Below are 23,017 nucleotides of genomic sequence, written 5' to 3'. Positions count from 1 at the left end.
GGTGAGTCCAATTTGAAGTTGAGACGATTTGAAGACTGCAAATTCAATGGAACGGGATGAAATAGACGAATGAAGTGTCAGCCCCAGATTTTTGTTGGCAGCGAGGAGCAGACCACCTCCTCTTTTCTTCAGTCTGGGGATGGAGAATATGTTGAATGTGTGAAGAGGGAGTTGATTCAGAAGGACCATGTCTTCAGGTTTAAACCAAGTTTATGTGACCGCACATAGGTCTGGAAGATCATCCATGAGGTAGTCATATAAGAGGTGGGGTTTTTTTCGAGAGTGATTGGGCATTTAAAAGAGTTAAGGAGAAAAGGGTAAGACCCAGTAATTGGTTCAGTGGTGAAAGCATGATGGGGATAAGTCTTTTTTGTTGTTGATGATGTTTGGAAGGTGTTTGTCCAGGAATGGTTGCTGAGAGTCTTCTGTGATAAGGAATGATGGGTATAGTGGAGAGGGGCATGGTGGTTATTAATGCAACGGTAGATTTCCGGGGCAGCTAGGACTCAAAGTCAGCGGGGTCTGACTTCAGGGGCTGTACGAAGGGGCATACAAAGGGGCAGGCCCCTTTGTTGCGCTCCTTAGGTGCGCGACGCAGGCGTGCAACGCCTGTGTGAGAGGGAGATTTAAAGGTGAATTTGTTTAGTTTCTGTGCGTCTTCCAGCTGGGGGAGGGGTTAACAGCCACGAGGTGGAGGAGGAGGAGAGGGTCCAATGGAGGGCTGGGTACAGCAGAAATCTCAATCCAAGCCCTGGATCCTGGCTTGGAGAGCAGTTGCACAAACAGAAGCAAGCAGAAATTAAGTTACCTGCACAAAAGGGAGATTTAAAAGTACATTCGTTTAGTTTCTGGGACGTCTTCCAGCTGGGGGAGGGGTTAACAGCCACGAGGTGGAGGAGGAGGAGAGGGTCCAGTGGAGGCTGGGTACAGCAGAAATCTCAATCCAAGCCCTGGATCCTGGCTTGGAGAGCAGTTGCACAAACAGAAGCAAGCAGAAATTAAGTTACCTGCACTAAAGGGAGATTTAAAAGTACATTTGTTTAGTTTCTGGGACGTCTTCCAGCTGGGGGAGGGGTTAACAGCCAGAATTCAAGACGTTAGCCTCAGAATTACATTGGGACCCTATAGCCTGAAGACCCTCTTCTTTGAAGGCCTGAACTCCCGGTTAAAAGATGAGCTGGCTGCTCGAGAGATGCCTGAGACCTTAGCTGAACTGATGAAGTTGGCAACAAGGATTGATCACCGACTTCGTGACAGGGTTCAAGAGGCCAAGAGTCCCAGAAGACCACTTCAGAGAGATACTCGAGTCAAGTCTGTACCCTGGCTTATACCCTCTGGTCATGTTGCTGGCGAAGAAGAACCAATGCAACTAGGCCGCAGTCATCTGACTTCAAAAGAGAGAAGAATGCGAAAGAGGTTGGGACTATGCATGTATTATGGACAAGATGGTCATGCTGTACAAACATGCCCTATATGTCCGGGAAACTGGCATACCTAAGTCCTGTGGGAGGACTCTTCTTAGGTCTAACTGCACCCTCTCCTCCACTCTCTCTTCCTGCATCCTTAATATGTGGACCTCTAGAATACCAGACCATTGCCTTAGTGGATTCTGTTGCAGGGGGAAACTTCATTTTAAAACGTCTAGTGGATCATTTGCGGATCCCCACCACTACCATGACGTCTCCATTAATTTTGTCTTCTATTCATGGGGAGCCCTTTACCGGGTGAAGTAACTCTGCTCACAGAACCAGTGAACGTAATCACCGGTGCTCTTCATACAGAGACTATCTTCTTCTTTGTGCTAGAGAAGGCCATGCACCCCTTAGTACTTGGGCTACTGTGGTAGCAGAAACATACGCCACAATTCAGCTGGGCCACTTTAGAGCTTTCACGTTGGGGTCCAGATTGCTATGGCAATTGCCTGATGGAAGTTTTTCCAATACCCTGCATGCCAACTACCCCGTTGTTACCTGGTTGCCGCCTCAATATGCATCTTTTCAAGATGTATTTTCCAAAGAAGCTGCTGATGTATTGCCTCCACACAGATCGTATGACTGCGCCATCAATTTGAAGCCTAACACAGAACCACCCAAAGGAAGGGTTTACCCTCTCTCCGTAGTAGAAAATAAAGCGATGTCAGAGTACATCCAGGAGAATCTTCAGAAAGGCTTCATAAGGCCATCCAAGTCTCCTGCCGGTGCAAGCGTCTTCTTCGTGGGGAAGAAAGTTGGAACATTACATCCATGCATTGACTATAGAGGTCTAAACGAGATCACTGTAAAGGATCGCTATACCTTACCACTCATCTCAGAGCTATTCCATAGACTACAAGGAGCCAAGATATTCTCCAAGCTTGATCTCAAAGAAGCCAATTATCTTGTTCACATCCTCTCTGGCGATGATTGGAAGACAGCTTTTAATACCCGGGATGGGCACTTTGAATACCTGGTGATGCCCTTCAGCCTGTGCAGCACCCCAGCTGTCTTCCAAAACATAATGAAAGACATTCTGCGTGATCTGCTCTACCAATGTGTCGTTGTGTACTTAGATGACATCTTGATATTTTCCCAGGACCTGAATACCCATCTGGAAGATGTCAAAAGAGTGCTGCAGAGACTTTGCGAGAACCATTTATACTCCAAGCTGTCTAAATGCAAATTCCACAAGGAATCTGTGCTCTTCCTAGGGTACATTGTTTCGAACAAAGGTTTCCAGATGGAACCTCAGAAACTTGAGAGTATTAAAAAATGGACACAACCCACTGGTCTAAAAGCTCTTAGATGATTTCTGGGATTTACCAACTACTACAAAACCTTCATCAAGAATTACTCTTCACTAACTATTCCTTTAACAGCGATGACTAAGAAAGGTGCCAATGTCGCCAATTGGTCTACGGAAGCTGTGACAGCATTTCAGAATCTAAAAGACGCCTTCTCTAGTAAGCCATGTCTCCACCATCCGGATCCTACACGGCCCATCGTTGTGGAAGTCAATGGCTCAGATGTAGGTGTAGGAGCCATGCTAAGCCAGACCAGTGACTCTAAAATCTTGCATCTATGTTCTTTCTTCTCCTGACGTTTCTCACCAGCGGAAAAGAGCTATGGCATTGGGGATAAAGAACTACTGGCAATAAAGATGGCATTTGAGGAGTGGCACCCCTGGCTTGAAGGTACACAACAGCAGATCACTGTTAACACTGATCACAAAAATCTGGAGTACCTCAGTCACACCCAGCGCCTTAACCATAGACAGGCGAGGTGGTCCCTGTTCTTCAACAGATTTGACTTTGTGCTGAAATATCGCCCTGGAGATAAGATCGTGAGAGCAATGCATTATCTCGCTCTTTTCTCTCTGAAGATGTACCTGATGAACCCCAGAATATCATTGACCCGAGAAGAGTTCTTCTGATAGCTACACATCTGGTACCTCCGGGAAAGGCCATTTTACCCTGAAAACTAAGAAAGAAACTGTTAACATGGGCTCACAATTCGAAACTGGCTGGACGTCCTGGTCAACGAAGAACTCTGGCTAAGCTACAAAAATACTACTGGTGGCCCACCATGAAGGAAGACACTTTTGCGTATGTAGCTTCTTGTTCCAATTGTGCCAGACAGAAACCTCCACCTGGACATCCTTGGGGGCCTGCTTCTTCCCTTACCAGTACCAGATGAGCCCTGGACCCACATTGTTACAGACTTTGTGGTGGACTTACCATTTTCTGGAGGTAACAATACCATCTGGGTTACAGTTTATCGAAGATGGCTCACTTCGTGGCTCTCCCTGGCTTGCCTTCAGCCATGGAGCTTGCTAAACTATTTGTCAGCCACATCTTTCGCCTACACGGCATGCCTAAACACATTGTCTCTGACAGAGGAGCTCAATTCACAGCAAAGTTTTGGAAAGCTCTGGGTAAGAAGTTCGACATCACACTTGACTTCACCGCTTCATGCCATCCTCAGTTGAATGGCCAAACTGAGAGAATGAATAGAACCCTCAAGCAGTTCCTACGTGTCTACGTTGGTTCATACCAGAATGACTGGGCTGAACTGTTGCCCTGGGCTGAGTTCACCATCAACTCACATCCAGCATCATCTACTGGATCTACACCTTTTGAAGTAGTTTACGGACGACAACCCTTACCATCTTTGCCACTTCCACTTTCAGTGTCATCCCCGGCAGCTCAATCTACTGCCAAATATATTCTACAACTCTAGAAAAAGACTAAAGAAATGCTCCAAAAAGCTGGACAAAGAGCTAAGAAGACCTATGTCGCTCACCATGGCAAGGCTCCTGAATTCCAGCTTGGTGACAAGGTCTGGCTGTCTGTCAAACATCTGAGATTCAAGCTACCATCAGCTTGCTTTTCTCCACACTTTGTCGGGCTTTTTCCTATTCTCCGACGTCTGGGTACTCTCACTTACAGTCTGAAACTTCCATCAGCAATGAAGATTCATAATGCGTTCTAGTGTCTCTCTATTGAAACCACTTGTTCGTAGCGAGTTTTCCAACAAGACACCTGAACCTACTCCTGTTGATGCAGAAGAAGACATTGAGTACAAGGTTGATGACATCCTTGATGTAAGAAAGAGAGGCAGAGTATGGGAATACCTCCTGTAATGGGAGGGTTACGGACCTGAAGAAAACTCTTGGGAACCTTTGGCTAATATCATGGACAAGGAGATGCTTCGTCACTTCCACCGACTGCATCCTCATGAACCAAGACCAGGTAGGGGGTCTGGAGGGGGCCCTTTGAAGGGGGGGTACTGTTGTGTCTGTCGGTCTCAGATGGCTTTGACCTCTGTGCCTCAACTTTCTTTCTGCTCTCTCTGCTAGCCTTGGGAAGATGGCTACCGCCGCATCTTCATGCTGCTCTCTCCGGCATCCTCGGAACAGCTATGGCAAGGCTATCCACCATGCTTCTCCTGAGGGCCTTCTAGAGTGCGCGTGCACATGCCACTCACATCTTTATCCACGTCATGGCGGGAACCTTGGAGTTGGCCTCTCTGATGGCATGACATCACTCTCTGAGTGACGTCATGCCATCCAGGTATTTAGCCTGCCCTTCGTTTGCTAACAAATCGAGCTAGCAAGGATTAAGATTGCCTCCAGTCTGAGCTACTCTGCCGCTTCTGTGCTGCTGCTGGAAGCTATCTCTGCCCTTCGTGGTATTCATCTAACCTGGGTACCCACTCCTCGGGGGCCCTGTGCTTTCTTTCAGGTGCCTATCTGGGATCTCTTCGAGGGCCTACTCTCCCTGCCTTGGTGCCTGCATCCAACTACTGCCTGCTGGGATCTCCATCTATACAGCTACAGACTTAGTGAGTAGTCTAACCTTTGTCAGTCTGTCTCATCTGCAGCTCATCACTGGGAACCTGCACCCGAAACTCCCTATACTATCGTGTGCTGCTAACATCTACCATTGTGGGCCGGGTGTCCTCTGCCGAAGGCCCCTGGACTGCTACTACTGGAACACCTCACTACTGCCACCTCTGTGGTATCATTCAGTTGTATAATAAAGACAATATATTCTGTGTTTGCATGTCCCAAGTGTAGCCTAGTACTGCGGTTCCTCACGGGGCTTCTCACCGTGGGAGTGGCCATCACCGCAGTGCCCAAGAATCCACTCCAACACCTCAAAACCATAACAAAAGAGTGTGCAGTATTCATGGCAGTCCAGATATCGCAGGTGAAATGCAAACTCCCCGGTACCTTAGCCAGCAGCGCTTGGATGCGACTTCACCACTGTTTGTACAGACTGGGGATGACCTTTCTGCTAAATGTGGTTCTGGAGGGGACTGTAATTTGGAACTAAGACCTTCAGCAAATGCTTGAAACCCACATTCTCCACTATCTGCAAGGGCTGGTCATCAAGGGCAATCATTGCCCTGATGCTCCTGGTTACAACTTTTGAGGCTGCCTGCCTCCTACCCTGGGATAGCGTTACCGAACACCACCCCATTTCCTCCATGGTGGGTTGTCACTTCTGCCACATGGCAGGGGGCTGCTGGCCTGCCATCTGACTGCTAGAAGGGGCTGAGAGCATGGGATGATTCTGCTCCTTTTCAACCACTTTACGCTGCCTGAAAAAAGGGGTCCCCTGACTGGTACTGCCACCATCCCCAGATGTCAGTACTGTTGGGTGTTGCTTCTGCATATGATGCATATTGCCAAAATTAGCTAGATGCCCCATTTGCTTGCCTCTGCTAATAGCCCTGGCACAGTAATTACTCCATCACTTTTGGCTCCAAATCACAGAATTCTTTTGTGATCCCTACTCTATAGCCTTCGGGGTGGATGCTGGCACTGGAGTTGAAGTAGTGGGTGCACCCTGAGAAGAAATGCCAGGGGCAATAGTCACACTCTGTGCCTGCCCTTCCTCCTCATCATAATCAGTTTCATCTCTCCCCTCCAGCACTGAAGTGGAAGCTAAGACAGAACTAACTAATCATCCTAAACCTTCTTCAGCTATTACTTCTTCCCTTCCTGATGATGAGAATCTCACACAAGATGATTCTTCATTGGAATCTGAAGCAAACAGTGTCTGCGCTACATTGTCTGCTCTTACTATTGTCTGCTGTCGCACTGCTGCTTTTCGGTTTCGCCCTTTGGTTTTGCATGACTCAGCCTCCCCTTCCCTCACCTCCAAAACAACAGGGTCAGAAACAGGTGGTGGCGGTGCATCATCTTTAAATTTCAGTTTTATCTGGATGGAACTACCTTCACCTCCAGAGATTTTAGATTGGAACAGCTCCCTTTTAAACTTTAATGGGGGACTGGCACCACCTTTTGAAGTGCCTCCTCTGCCAGTCCCAATCAGATGACCATGTCTACCTTTCCCTGACATCATGGATTTAATGTCACTGCTTACTAGGGATTTCAATTAAAAGGATTATTTCTTTATTGGTGACTGAACACCTCTGTACCAATATATGTGAGTGTGGAAAACTACACACACACACACACAGTATAGTGCCTTGCTGTACACTACAACTGAGACTGCTGTATGTGCACAAAAAAAAAATTAAACTCCAGATGCCTACTGGGGATGTGGATTAAAAGAACACCTCTGTACCAATATATGTGAGTGTGGAAAACTACACACAGACACACTGTGCAGTGCCTTGCTGTACACTACAACTGAGACTGCTCTGTGTGCACAAAAAATGAAACTCCAGAGAAAAGTCTGGAAGCCTGAGCAAGCATAATTCCTAGTGATGTTACTTCTTGTTTGAAAATACCAACTCCCAGACAGCCACTGGAACTTTCACACTATTTCCCACCCACATCACCCATACCCTGCCTGCAACCTACACCAGGGGGAGTAAGATCAGCAGCAAAATGCCACTGCTGGCAGCTTGTCTCAGTGAGAGAGACAGAGAGTCTGAGTTCAATAATAAAAAAAGTGTGGTAAAAAAAAGCCTGGCTGGCACAGCAGCAAGAACGAACACATATCTTTTTCAATGGAAAATTCTATCAAATTAGCAAGCAATAGCAATTGAATACAGATTTGAGACACTCAGGGAGAGCTCAAAACCAATGACCTTCTCAGACTAAAGCCAAGAAGAAACTGCATGTGCGCCGCATGTTTAATGTAGAAATACAGCAGGAACATCATCACAGAACACTGAGAGCAGCGATTGGCTGAATTAGAAAAATGCTTCACTCTGATATGTTGGCATTCTGGTCTCCTTGCCAACCTGTCTGACCCACTCTATGACAGGCCTGTGAGATCACTTATGACTCACAGGAAAGGGCTGGTAGTTGCTATGGATACTCCCACATGGCCTTCTCCTATTTCAAATGGCTGCTAAGAAAGCACTGCGAACCTAAAGAATGAAACTAATATGATATGTATCATTCGTGGGGGATTGCCATGCATTTCGCAAACCCATGAATCAAACAAACAGGGACTTATTCATTGCGGATTGCACATTCATTGAAAACAAATGCACATCCCTAGGAGCTATCACTCAGGAAAAATATCTAGACATCATAGTGGATAATTCTTAGAAATTATCGTCTCAGTGTGTTGCAGCAGTAAAAAAAAAAGCAAACAGGGGTTATGCATTATTAGGAAGGGAATGGTTAATAAAACGGAAAATGTCATAATGCCTCTGTATTGCTCCATGGTGAGCCCGCACCATGAATACTGTGTACAATTCTGATCGCCACATTTCTAAAAAGATACAGCTGTGATGGAGAAGATACAGAGAAGGGCAACCAAAATGATAAAGGGGATGGAACAGGAGCCCTACTGGGAAAGGCTGAAGAGGTTTGGGCTGTTCAGCTTGGAGAAAAGAGGGCTGAGGGGGGGATATGATAGAGATTTTTAAAATCATGATAGGTCTTGAACGATTAGATGTGAATTAGTTATTTACACTTTCAGATAATAGAAGGACTAGGGGGCATTCCATGAAGTTAGCAAGTAGCACATTTAAGCCAGAGAGGTGCCTGGGTGCGCATCGGGAGAGTAGATGTTCAACTCAGAGCACTGGCTCTCCTGCACCTTTTACAGAATAACTGTTTGAAGTAAAACAAATGCTAGGAAAGAACAGTAAAGGAAAATGGTGATGTGAATTACTTGGCAGTACCTTTGTTTTTTGAGACAGAGAGGGACCAATACAAATTCTTTCCTTTAAAGACTACAGAAGTCCTTCTCACCTATGCAAGTGTTAAATTACCCTCTGGCTCCTCTGCAATGGGGGTGGGGTAGGGCCATGGGTGGAAGCCAATGGTATTATTCCCTGAACTGCAGTGACACCAAATGGACCAGACTACAATTTCTAGGATTAAATGGATATTTCCACAGAATGAAAAAATTGAGTTGAATGGAGCTATGGCAGTTCTTGGAATCAGAGCTTGGGGAATAATCTCAGACCAGAGCCAATGAATAGCAGGAGATCTTCTGGAAACAGGATGCTGGGCTTGATGGACCCTTGGCTTGAGCCAGTATTTCAATTTATTATGTTCTTATGCTAACAAAGGTTTTCTGTTGTCAGACAGGCAGAGTAAGGAAAAGACAGAAGGACATAGCAATGAGGTGAGGGTTGTACCCCAGCCACATGGCTGCTACCACAAAGGAAAGAGGAATTGCAGATAGTTGGGAATATTCCTCAAGTCCATAGTTTATAGAATAGTAATTACATAGCAGTGTTGAGAAAGCAGTGGTTTGCTATTTTGAGTTAGGGAAAAGAGTGTGAGCTTCAGGTATTTTCTGACCTTTTTTTTCATTTATAGCTAGAAGGACAGTATTTAGAATAGTATCTGCATACATTCAGTATCAGGCTGAATTAGTTGCAGGGAAATTCAGAAGATTTGTCATGAGTTTATATAGATTAGGGAGGGAATTTATATAAATTTTGTGAGAACCGGGACTTTCAATCTACTGAAGCAAGTGGACCCTGCAGTTGAGCTCAAGCATCATCATTGGCTTCATGAAGCACACAGTGGAGCAGCTTGTCTAAAAACAAGGAAAACAGAACTCATGTGAAACTTAACTGAGAACTTATGTTATTATTCTGGCCAGAATGTAGGTGGGAGTTTGCAAGAGAACTGAACTGAGATACAGAGCAGGGCTAGTGATTTTCTTTTATATCTTGTAACCTAATTTACCTCATTTTATCATGTTAATATCATCTTCTTTCTTTTTTTATTATAATCCCATTTGTCTGTGTTTGCTATAGAGTATAAGAATCCTAATGCGCTGTGTAACTGTGCATGCACTGATTTTATATGCAATACTTGCTGTAGCTACATAAGGTGGCTTTTCTCTGCTCCAGCCTCTCCTCCGCATCCCTGGGAGAACCTTTAGTCGTGTGGGCACATTACATGTGTCTGTCCCTAAACACACAGCTGAGAGGCGGAGTTATGTTTGTGGTCCCTCCCACAATAGGGGTGAGGTTTACATAAACATTAAAGTTTCTCCATGTGGGGGGAGGTGGGCAGACAGGGAGGAGAAGAAATGATCTAAGAGATCATGAGGAGTTCTCAAGCACTTGATTGCTATGTTTCCATATTAATAAATTCAGATTTATGCATAAGAAGTGCTGAAAGGGAAGCAGAGTTATGTATACTGAGAGCAGAAATCCAAAGGGGTGGAATACACAGAGAGTTATAGTTTGATGTCCACAAATCAGGAAAGTGACCTCAGGGTGATAATATCTGATGATTTTAAAGTATGGAAACAGTGAGACAAGATTATTGCCAGAGCTGGAGGGATGCTAGGGTGCGTGGAAGGCAACAGAACTAATAGAGAATAGGGAGTGAGTTTGCCATCGGACAGGCCGCTGGTGAGAACTCAATGGGAGTATTGTAGAGATGTGCATGCATGAAATTTTGTTTTATTCATTCATTTCATTTTCATGGGGATCAATATGCTTTAGATTGTTTCATATGTGTGAGTGTGTGTGTGTGTGTGTATGGGGGGGGGGGGGGGGTGTTCCCTGGTCATTTTGCTTCATTTTGTTTCTTTCTTTTTGGTAAATAGTTCTCCTCTTTACAAATAGGTGCACTATTGGCCAATTATTAAATGACCCCACTGATCAAGCAAATCCCCCACCATCCCACAATCCCAGTAACAATCCCTGGGTCTAGTGATAAACCCAGTACAAAAAACTTCTAATGCCCTCCAACAACTCAGAACAAAATATTCCTGGGGCTAGGCCTTCTAAGTGAGTCTAACCCTAGTCAATGTATCGCTGAGGCCTAGTGGTGGAAGGAGCGGGCCTCAGTTGCTCTTGTTGCCATTTTTCAACCTGTGTGCAGTGATTGCTGGAGGGGGACCGCACCCTGCTGATTTGTTTTGGTCTTACTCTGAGGTCATATACATTTCCAAGTGCTAAAACCAGTCACATTGGTTAAAAGTTTGGGAAGCCCTGAAATAGAGAATGGCAACCAAAATGATAAAGGGGATGGAATGGCTCCCCTATGAGGAAAGGCTAAAGCGGTTAGGGCTGAGGGGGGATAGGATAGAGGTCTATAAAATCATGAGTGGAATAAAATGGATAAATGTGAACTGGTTATTTAGTAAGTAGCACATTTAAAACAAATCAAAGAAACTACTTCTTCACTTAACATACAATTAAGCTCTGTAATTCAATGCTGGAGGATGTGCTAAAGACAGTTAGCAGAGTTGGGTTTAAATAAAAATTGGAGAAGTTCCTGGAGGAGAAGACCATAAAATGTTATTAATCAGATAGACTTGGGGAAATAAATTACTTATCATTGGGCTTTATTTATTTAGATTTTTATATTCTGCTTTTTGCACTTTAAAGTGGATTACATTCAGGTACTGTAGGGATTTCCCTAGCCCCGAGGGCTCATGATCTAAGTTTGTACCTGAGGAAATGGAGGGTAAAGTGACTTGCCCAAGGTCACCAAGAATGACAGTGGGATTGAACGCTGGTCTCTCTTGTTCATCTCCCACTGTTCTGATCACTCATTAGCAGCTATAGTATCTATCTGCTCTTTGGGATCTTGCCAGGTGCTTGTGACCTGCATTGGCCACTGTTGGAGATAGGATGCTGGGCTTGATGGACTCTTGGTCTGATCCAGCAGGGCAATTCTCATGTTCTTATCTAGTCTGCCCATCCACCCAACCAATTTAGCTTTACAGTTCCCATCACTCTCTCAGAGATCTCCTATATTTATTCAATGCTTTCTTGAATTCAAATACTGTTTTTTTCTCTACCAAATCCACTGGGAGGTAGCTCCATGCATCCTGTTATGAATCCTGCCCGCAGTGCCATTCCACGAGCAGACCTCTCACGTTTTTCCCTGCGCTGCCTCTCCCGACACGGCTGGAAGCCACCACCGAGCACTCCTCGGACCGCCAACCTTCCACCATGGGGCTAGGAGGCTGCGTTGCTGCCACTCCCTAGATCACAGCCACGCTGCCGATGTTTCCTTCGTCCTGCGGCAGGGAGCCGCTGAGCCTGCCGCTCCTTCACGGCTTAAATCGCCGCCGAGACTCGTGGCATGCCGCTGCCGGAACTCCACCCTTGCGGCCTGGTGCCGCCGCAGAGTTCCCTTTGGACCGCTCCCGTGGCCCGGCCGCCAGTGTTGCTGTCCTGCCTGACGCCGCCGAGATCTTCTTTGAGCAGAAGGGGAAACTGCTGTTGCCCCGACGTCATCTTGTGGCCTGGAGGCCTCCCCGAAGCCTGCCTGCTCTTTTGCCTCTGCGTGCAAGGAGAACTCCACTGTCCTGTGCTCTTTTCCTGGCCCTGTTCTTAGGTGCTGTGCGCGCCTCTTCAGTGTATTTAAAGGGCAAGTAGCAAGAAGTGCTCCTGGCCCATCAGAACACAGCAGATCATCATTTCCTGGTTTAGCCCTATTTGTTGGCTGTGTCTTTTTCTTCTCCTGCTTTGACGGCTTCATTTTAATGTTCCTGATGTCCTTCGTCCATGCCTTCAGATGTCTTCATGTTCCTGATGTCCTTCATCCGTGCCTCTAGATGTCTCCATATTCCTGATGTCCTTCGTCCGTGCTTCCTGATGCCTTTGTCTTCACCTCTGCCTGCAGTTCCTTGGTTCCTGAAGGTCCATGACCAGCCCACGGGCAGGCTGTGTAGGGCGCCTCATGGCACATTGCCATCTTCACCTTCACAGTGCAAACCTCCGGAAGACTTCTGCTTGTCTCTTGAGTTTTGAACCCCGAGTTGTCTGAGAATCCTGTAGTTGTATTTGGAGCTTGAATCTTGTCTCAGTCTTTTGAGCCCCTTGCATTGTGTCCATCCATGCCAAAGACTCTGTTTGAACCTGCTCCATTCAGCGTGGTCCACGACCAGCCACAGGCGGCTGTGTAGGGCATGCCCTGGTGCAGGCCTCTTTGGGATCTTCACCATGTTCCAGTCTCATCTATTTCACACCTCGTCTAGAGCCTGCTTCGAGCCCAGCATGGTCTGCGACCAGCCCCGCGGGTGGGCTTTGTAGGGTGCGCTGCGTCGCAGTCTCAACCCAGTACTTGCTCTTGCTCCTGTATACTTTTGTCTGCTGTACCTTGTTCCTGAACCTTCATCCAAAAGTCTTTCAAAAGTCTTTGCCTATGTCTAGGTCCAAGAGTCTTTGCCTATGTCTACGTCCAAGAGTCTTCCATGTTCTAAGGCCTCTGTTTGCCCTTGTCCTCTGCTGGCCTGTCACCTATTGCCGTTACCCAGCAGCAGGTCTGAAAGGGCTTGGAACGGTCAGAGGACTGTTCATTGACCAACATTGCGTTGCTGGTCTTCTTGGGGCTTGCAGGTCCGGTAGAGGGTCAGACCTTCAGTCTCCTTGTCTCCGCTCCAGCCTTCTTCGGTTTCTTTTTTGCCCGTGCTTGCATTGGCTTACCTCTCGCTGCACTCTCGGAGCTCCTCCCTCAGTGGCATGGCGATCCAAGGACTCACATTTCCCGTCAGAAGCAACCACGCCTCCGCGCTTGCAACACATCCACTCCTCTCTTTGTAAAGAAATATTTCCTAAAATTATTCCTGAGTCTACCTCCTTTCCCTCTAACCCTAGAGCAGCAGCATGAGCAGCTTCCTGTCAGATACCACTTCCTCCCCCACCAAAGTCATGTTACCTCGAAAGAAGCATCTCTCTTGATAGAAGTCATAGCCAAAGCAGCTGGCAGGAGAGACTCTGCCCACCATCCCAGCACAACTATCTGTGACATGCTATCTCGCACAACCCATCAAGGATATGGGTACCGATGCCCTAGCATATAGTGCAGACCTAGCCAATGAGGCTCAGCACTATCTTTGTTTCCCAACAACCAGTGTTCCCAGTGAAGTGCTCACTGCAGACATAGAAAGGTTCACTTTCAGGAAGTTCTGGCAGGGGCAAGTTTCTATCAGGGCAGCAGATACATGAAGATGATGAGGAGGAAGGGCCACATAGCAAAGCAGGATGAGTGATGGGTGAGCACATGCAGGCAACTCCGGGGTTCTGGCTGCAGTTCTGGCTCCTGGCCCGATCCTGGTCTGGGCTATCACTGCTTCCATCTCCATTTGTTGGGCCTGGGCTTCCCGTGAGCCACTTCTTTGCCTGAATCACTGCTGGCGGGGCCTGGGCTCACTGTTATCCAGGGTTTCACTTCCAGCTCTGCTCTTCTCAAGCAAATAATTTTAGTAGCTTCTGTGTGACATCATGCGTTGGCATGCACAGACATATCATGATATGTACCTGGAACCTCTGATATTTAATTATAGAGAGAGGTAGCAAACATACAGTTGTGACATCATACGTACATATATGGATATAGATAGATATAGATATAGCTGCAGTCTGTATGTAGATAGATATAGATAGATAAATAGAACTAGATATATAGATGTATTTTTCTTTAACTGTAACTGGATGTTGAGTGAAGCACTGCATGTATTTTGATAGTACAGCTTAATCCTATGGCCTATGGAGATGGAGATGAGACTGACAAAGTTGAGGGCCAGGAAGGGGATGAGAAGTATGCCTGAACAGAAAACCAACATGGAGAAAGGAAAATGTGTCCCAGAATCCCCTGGTTTTCTTAGCCTGCCTTGGCTATATGAACTCTAAGTGACTCATTGAGAATGATTTGCAGAATTTCCAGAACAGGCAGTCAAGCTAAGGTGAGGCCTATTCATAGGGTCAAACAAAGCAGAAACCAATGGCGGGAACTTAACAAAGGAGAAACCACTGGCGGGACCTTCAGGCTATATGAACACTACAGAGGCACCATTCTCAGGGGTTTCTATAAACACAGCCACAGATGTGTCAATTACCTTGACCAGCAAGATTCCAACAGAACAAAAGACTATCCAAAGAGTGATGGTAAATGGGCTCCATCTTGGAGAAATATTCAGGGTTAGCTAGGGATGATCGTATCATGCTGTTGACATGACAACCTGTGTAAATGATTCTTTGGGCAGTCACGCAATGCCGTCTATAAAAGAAGGATCACTTCCTGTATACGATGAGATGCTGGTGGTCTGTTTGTCAGAAGGCACAGCACCAGCATCTACCAAGAATACTTATATTGTTCAATAAAAAAGTATGCTTTCAATAAAAATCTAAGTGTTCTTGTCTCCCTGGCCATAAACGTCATAAAAAATGGCGTGGCGCTTAACAGGGAAAAATGAAATTGTATTTCTATATAAATAAAAATGTAAAGTAGTTTGGACGTAATCGATAATCTCAGAAACTACTGCACCAATTGCTTTCAAATTTGGACACAACCTTGCTTTCACTTTCGGCAAGGTTCTTCTATATCTAGATTACATAGATGTCACACGGTTACAGATAAAAACATGTTTTTACATGTGTGTGGGGAAAACAGTGACATCTGATGGACAGACATGCAACTCACGCTATCTACCTGGGGAAATGAAGCTGCTGTACTGCGCATGCGCGGGCGGGAGCACACGTTGGGCACAGTGGGACCAACATGGTGCTGGGAGGCGCAGCAGTGGTGCATGTCAGGCACAGTGGGACCAACATGGCAGTGGGAGGAGCAGCAATGGTGCATGTCAGGCACAGCGGGACCAACATGGCGCTGGGAGGAGCAGCAGCGGTGGACCGGCGGCGATATCAGGTGTGGTGGTGTCGGCCAGCCGAACTTCGACACCTGGGAGGAGCTGCGGCGGCGATCTGGTACGGCTCACGTGCACGACAGGGAGGCATCCTCGCTGACCTCGCGTCTTTGGGAGCGGGCCATGCAGAACCGTACAAGAGGGAGAGGGATGGGGGGAGAGGGATCAGCTGGGAGGGCATTGTGAGCGGGAGGGAATCATAGTCAGGGAAGGAGATTCAGAGAGGGTGGGCTGTCACTGACGAAAGGGTAGGGAGTAGGCGGGAAGAGGTAACAGTGAGGGGAGGGAGAATGAACGGGCAGTGAGTGTCAGGGGAGAGACACAGAGGGGAGAGGTGAGTGTGAGGGGTGAGAGTTGGAGTGAGGACAGGGGAGTGAAGGGGGGGTTAGTGACCAAAGGTTAGTGAGGGGACAGAGTTGGAGTGGGGACAGGGGGAGGAAAGGGGGGTGAGTGACCAAGGGGGAGGAGGATGTGTGACTGAGGTATATGAGCAAGGGGAAGGGGGAAGGGGGGGGGGGGAAGAACCTGACTCTGCCACTGCAACGTGTGGCTGGCCACCGCTAGTTGATTATATAAAGAAGAGTTTTGTACAATAATCTTCTACAGGCCACAAGATGTCCCCTGCTCTCCTTGAAGACAGGGATAGGTAATGCATTTCAGCATTAACCAGTTAAGTCCCTTTGATTCTCTCCTTCCACCTGAACCCCCCATATTTTGGTGCTAAATAGAGCTGCTTGGTAACCCTGCATGACAATGTGCAGCCACTCTGCACGGGCCAATCTCCCCCTGAGGGCTCTGGGCAGCTACATACATAATAGGTAAATGCATACATTTCATTTCTCTGCCTGTGTGAATTGTGTGCACACCTAAGGGTATATGAATGTGCATAAAAATGGAAACATCGGACATTACATTTTTATTTATTTATTAACTTTTTTATGCCGACATTCGTGGGGCACATCATGCCAGTTTACAATATAACTGAAGGAGGAAAATAAAAAAAAAAACAGGGTGGGGGGAGGGGAGAAGCTGAGAAGAACGAGCAAAGGGGAGAAAAAAGGATACATGCAGAAAAGTGCTTTTGCATGCTTAAAGTAATCAAAAGAAATACAACAGCATGAAAAAATAAATAACGCTATAAATAAAGGGAAGACAAAACAAGATGAACTCACTTTTCTGAGCTTACCCTGGTACTAAATAAGGTGTTTTTGTGAAAATGAGTCACTCTATTTCAGCATTTCACCTTCTAGGACTTTCTCCACCAACTGCTGGTGTTTTTTAATTTTCTCATTGTCTTCCTTTCTTTTTACAACTATGCACAGTTTTAAAATGAATGATATTTTACTTCTATAATCCTGTCTAAACTTTTTCAAATCTAAACTTAATCATTTTAAAAAACTTTAGGGAAACAGGTTCTGGGTTTGCAGGAAAGAATTCTTTATTATTCATCTTTTCTTCTTTTGTTTTATTTTGTTTTTTTCCTACTAAATTTCATTTTTTCGTTATTTTTGTATATGCTTTAGCATGCATAAAACTATTTATAAGAACATAAGAACATGTCATACTGGGTCAGACCAAGGGTCCATCAAGCCCAGCATCCTGTTTCCAACAGTGGCCAATCCAGGCCATAAGAACCTGGCAATTACCCAAACACTAAGTCTATTCCATGTAACCATTGCTAATGGCAGTGGCTATTCTCTCAGGGGCAGATTTTAAAAACTTGCACGAGCGCGTACTTTTGTTTGCGCAGCAGGCGCGAACAAAAGTACGCTGGATTTTATAAGATACGCGCGTAGCCGCGCATATCTTATAAAATCCGGGGTTGGCGCGCACAAGGGAGTGCACATTTGTGCAACCTGCGCGCGCTGAGCCCAGCGCGCGCTGCCTGTTCCCTCCGAGGCCGCTCCGATTTCGGAGCGGCCTCGGAGGGAACTTTCTTTCGCCCTCCCTTCCCCTACCTAACCCACCCCCCCGGCCCTATCTAACCCCCCCCCCCCCTTACCTTTGTCGGGTTACCTTTTGCGCGCGTCGTCCGGCTGCCCCGCTGCATGGTCCGGTCCCGGGGGCTGTTCCGGAGGCCGCGGCCATGCCCCCGGAACGCCCCCGGGCCGAAACCACGCCCACGTTGCCGCCCCGAAACGCTGTGCCCCGCCCCCTAAATGTCGCGTTATCTCGACACGCCCCCAGACACGTCCCCGACATGCCCCCGACAGGAAGCCCCGGGACTTACGCACGTCCCGGGGCTTTATGCGCGCCGGCGGCCTATGCAAAATAGGCCGCCGGCGCACGCGGGCCTTTGAAAATCCGCCCCTCAGTGAACTTAATAGCAGGTAATGGACTTCTCCTACAAGAACTTATCCAATCCTTTTTTAAACACCGCTATACTAACTGCACTAACCACATCCTCTGGCAACAAATTCCTGAGTTTAATTGTGCGTTGAGTAAAAAAGAACTTTCTCCGATTAGTTTTAAATGTGCCCCATGCTAACTTCATGGAGTGCCCCCTAGTCTTTCTACTATCTGAAAGAGTAAATAACCGATTCACATCTACCCGTTTATCCAGTGCTGACTTTAGTGCATGATAAAATACTAGAAAAGGTTCTAAATTAATTCCTGTAGTAGCTTTTCTTGAATTTTCTTTTCTAAATTACATTAAGGGGTAGATTTACAAAAATGGCGCGTTCGTGTACTTTTGTTGGCGCTCCAGGCGCCAACAAAAGTATGCGGGATTTTAGTAGATACACGCGTAGCCGCGCGTATCCGCTAAAATCCGGGATCGGCGCGCGCAAGGCTATCGATTCCGTATAGCCGGCGCGCGCCGAGCCGCGCAGCCTACCTCCGTTCCCTCCGAGGCCGCTCCGAAATCGGAGCGGCCTCGGAGGGAACTTTCTTTTGCCCTCCCCTCACCTTCCCCTCCCTTCCCCTACCTAACCCACCCGCCCGGCCCTGTCTAAACTCCCCCCTTACCTTTGTCGGGGGATTTACGCCTCCCGGAGGGAGACGTAAATCCCCGCGCACCAGCGGGCCGCCAGCGCGCCGGGATGCAACCTGGGGGCGGGTCCGGAGGGCGCGGCCACGCCCCCGGGCCACCTCGGGCCGTAACCACGCCCCCGGGCCCGCCCCCAAAACACTCCTGACACGCCCCGAAAACGCCGCGCGGATCGGGCCCGCCCCCCGACATGCCCCCGACACGCCCCCCTCTGAAAACCCCAGGACTTACGCGAGTCCCGGGGCTCTGCGCGCGCCGGTAGGCCTATGTAAATTAGGCGCACCGGCGCGCAGGGCCCTGCTCGCCTAAATCCGCCCGGATTCAGGCGGATTTAGGCGAGCAGGGCTCTTAAAATCCGCCCCTAATTGAATCACCAAATGCTAAGGAAGTTTTCATGTCATTTCAAAACAAAGCTGAGTAGTAAAATCAGGTTCACTCTGCGTGTGCTTTAAGCTATGGGTGTAGCCCTGCTGTTAGGGGAATTACTGAAAACATCTCCCTCCTTCTTTTTCAGCTTCATCGTTATCTGAAGAACGTCCACTTTAAGAACAGTCTGGGTGACGAGATGTTTTTTGATGAGAATGGAGACCCCCCCATTGGTTACTATATAATAAATATGGCCAGTCTACGCAATGGGACACGAATGTCTGAGATTGTTGGGAGTTATAACCCTTATGCTCCTCAGGGGAGGGATTTCACCATAGATGAGAAGGCGATTGCGTGGGATGGCGAGTTACTCCAGGTTAGATTTAAGTGACATTATTTATTTATTTATTTGACAGATTTTCTATACCGACATTAAAGTACACATCATGTCGGTTTACATAATAACAAAAAGGTGGAAATTACAAATAACAGGGGGGGGGGGGGACAACTGAAAAGGAGGTTCAAAACAGCGAACCTAAAAACTAAGTGAAGGAGAGAAGCAGGATAGACATTAGAACATGATGGAAGGAACTGTTTCCTTGTGATTAGAAATGTATAAACACAATGACCAAAGAAGAGCATATGATCCATCTAATCTGCCTTCTGTCCAATTTATCCAGTCCTACATTTCCCATCTCTCCCTCAGAGATCCAATAGAAACATAGAAACGCTGCCCCAAATTCTGGTGCTTGATAAAATGACAGAGAAACAGAATTTCTGAATCTGGATGGGAAGAATAATGCAGGTAATATGTTCAAAGGAACCTGCCATGCAGGGCTCATTCCCTCATCCTGCAGGCTGTCTGTGGACTGATGATCGGAGGCTTCCAGCTCATTCTCATCTACCACTGGTTTACATCATCTCCTACACTCAGTGCACACAGTGCAATGTTTGGGCTGAGTTCTTTCTACATCTGATACCATTAACCAAGTTCAGAAAGGATATTGCAACTAAGAGTACATGAGCAGTGAGTGCGCGTTAATATAATCTGAACATGGGGGATGGGGGTGACTCACAAAATGGAAGGTGATAACAATTCTGAGAAAATTTCCATTTATAATTTTCAGGTGCTCTAATCACCCAGTGGTAAACTGTTCAATCCCTGGTTATCCTGTTTGGCATTTCTCTCCTGATACCAGGTGTAGGTCACCGATAGAGGGGCCGATGCAATACGAACGTGTAGAAATTAGGCGCTGTTATTGAGCGTCCGTTTTCCTAATGCATGCATATCCACTTTTCCTGGGCACGTGATTCAATATGTTAATGAGGTGCCGTGCATTAAAGGACACGCTAGGGATCAATTGTGCGTCGCTAGCACCTCCTTGTCATCGGGTGCCCAGGAGATGTGGCTGTGATCAGTTTAGGAAAACAGACTCTCAATTTACGAGCATCCATTTTCCTAACCTGACCACTGTCAAGACTTTTTTTTAACTAATGCTGACTTCTCTGGTCAAAAAAACAGTATTTTCTGCTTTTTTGTGGTAGCCTGGGGTGCGTCAAGATGAAACGCCAGCTCCGAGTTAAAAGGTGAGCATCAGGCGTACAGTAATTTTTTGCATAGGGAGTGATAGCTAATAGCCTCATCTACATGGCATTTACATATGATAAGCGCTATCAGCTAAGCGCTTGTTTGGATGCGCTAATCCCATTATTACATCAGAAGTTATTCTAGTACCTCCAAAACACGCGTCCAACTGCACGTCAAGCTGTGCACTGCACTGAGCATACTATATTGCATCAGTCTCAGAGAGATGGAGTGAGTTCAGTGTTCATAACTAGACCTTTATCAGGAATGACAGCAGAATGCCTCCTCTCTCCTCCACGCCACCCGATATCTCTGTCTCTCAGCCCCTCTTACTAGTGCATCCTCTGTGATCCTGAATCTGTGTGTGCTGCCTCCTGCCTCCCTGTATGCTGTCCTGCATAACATTGGAGATCCACCACACGTTACCCATGATCTGCCTAGCAGTGAGGAACAGGACTCTGTCTCACATCCTGCATGGCCCAACACAACCCCTACACATTCTGTTGTCCTGTGTTGGGCTGTGAAAGTGGATCTTTGTGATCCATCACATGAGGCATGCTGGCTCCATGGTCTTTTCCTTCTCGGCATGGTGCCACATTTGGGTGTTCTCTCAGGCCAGCAGTCCCCATTTTGATGAGGAAAGTGTGAGATACTGCAGCTGCAGCATCTTCTTTCCCTCACTACAGTGCCCAATAAGGCTGCTATCCTGAGCTGGCCAGGCCTGCCTTGTGCTCTCTTTGCTCCAGTGCTTTGGTTCCCATCTGGTGATTTCACACCGCAGCGCCCCCATGTGGCGGATCCCAAAGCAGTAGAAGAAACAGGTCACAGACAGATGGACAGGACATGGAAATGAGGCTTTATTAATTCATTTTTAGAAAGAAAACCTAAAAGGAAACTCTGAAAGATAAAAGTAGGCTACAAAAGCATCAAAGGCTGCTGTTTTTATACCCTGACTCTTAGCACCAGAGAAACTATTTACATGTAATGGAAAGATCAAAGGTTTATTCTCTTACTGCTGATTCAATTTATTAATTTTAAGTGTAACCTGTATAATAACTAGAAACATTGCCTAAGATATTGCCAGATCAACCATATTGTCTGATTCCAGATTTTAAAAACTTTTCTTTTAATCAAAAAAGGGCTCCTAGCTCTCCACAAATATAACAGGATATGTTTTTGAAATGAAGTTGGCCATAGAGGCAAAAACTCATAATAAAAACTTTTTAAAATATATCCAAAGAAAGAAACCTGTGAGGGAGTCGGTTGGACCATTAGATGACCAAGGGGTTAAAGGGGCTCTTAGGGAAGAAAAGGCCATTGCAGAAAGACTAAGAGGTAGATCTTCAAAACATATGCGCGCGCGAACAAAAGTACACCAGATTTTATAAGATCCGCACGTGGCCAAGCGTATCTTATAAAATCTGGGGTCGGCGCGCGCAAGGCTGCGCAAAATCGGCAGCTTGCGCGCGCCAAGCCGCGCAGCCTGCCTCCGTTCCCTCCACATCCCCCCACCTTCCCCTCCCTTCCCCTATCTACCCCACCCCCAGCCCTACCTAAATCCCCCCCCCTACTTTTGTTGGGCAAGTTACGCCTGCTTGAAGCAGGCGTAAATTGCGTGCGCCGCCCCGGCATCCCCTGGCAGAGGCCACAGTGCCGGGGGACTCAGGACCGCCTTCCCGGCCCACCCCTGAACCTTCGCCATGCCCCCAGACCTGCCCCGGACCACCCCCTCCCGCCCCTTTAACGAAGCCCCGGGACTTACGCGAGTCCCGGGGCTTTGCGCTCGCCGGCAGCCTATGCAAAATAGATGCGCTGGCGTGCGAGTGCGGTTTTAAAATCTACCCCTAAATGAATTCTTTGCTTCCGTGTTTACTAATGAGGATGTTGGGGAGATACTAGTTCCGGAGATGGTTTTGAGGGGTAATGAGTCAGACGAACTGAACAAAATCACTGTGAACCTGGAAGATGTAGTAGGCCAGATTGACAAACTAAAGAGTATCAATCACCTGGACCAGATGGTATGCATCCTAGGGTACTGAAGGAACTCAAAAATGAAATTTCTGATCTATTAGTTAAAATTTGTAACCTTTCATTAAAATCATCCATTGTACCTGAAGACTGGAGGATGGCCAATGTAACCCCAATATTTAAAAAAGGCTCTAGGGGCGATCCTGGTAACTATAGACCAGTGAGCCTGACTTCAGTGCCAGGAAAAATAGTGGAAACTGTTCTCAAGATCAAAATCATAGAGCATATAGAAAGAAATTGTTTAATGCAACACAGTCAACATGGATATATCCAAGGGAAGTCTTGCCTAACAAATCTGCTTCATTTTTTTTGAAGGGGTTAATAAACATGTGGATAAAGGTGAACCGGTAGATGTAGTGTATTTGGATTTTCAGAAGGTGTTTGACAAAGTCCCTCATGAGAGGCATCCAAGAAAACTAAAAAGTCATGGGATAGGAGTCAATGTCCTTTTGTTGATTACAAACTGGTTAAAAGACAGGAATCAGAGAGTAGAATTAAATGGTCAATT

General features: G+C 46.8%; 1 protein-coding gene across 1 annotated transcript in view; it reads left to right on the top strand.

Moving 5' to 3' along the window:
• The window catches only part of LOC115078317 (vomeronasal type-2 receptor 26-like), an 88,050-nt gene that overhangs the window by 38,362 nt on the left and 26,671 nt on the right, over nt 1-23,017 (top strand). The window contains exon 3 of the mRNA XM_029581193.1: nt 19,045-19,272. Coding sequence (XP_029437053.1) covers nt 19,045-19,272 — 228 coding nt within the window. The remainder of the gene's footprint in view (nt 1-19,044; nt 19,273-23,017) is intronic.

This window comes from Rhinatrema bivittatum, chromosome 16, assembly GCF_901001135.1.
Source record: "Rhinatrema bivittatum chromosome 16, aRhiBiv1.1, whole genome shotgun sequence".
Classification (NCBI taxonomy): Eukaryota; Metazoa; Chordata; class Amphibia; order Gymnophiona; family Rhinatrematidae; genus Rhinatrema; species Rhinatrema bivittatum.
The sequence above is the reverse complement of the archived record's forward strand: the minus strand, read 5'-3'. Positions and strand labels throughout refer to the sequence as shown.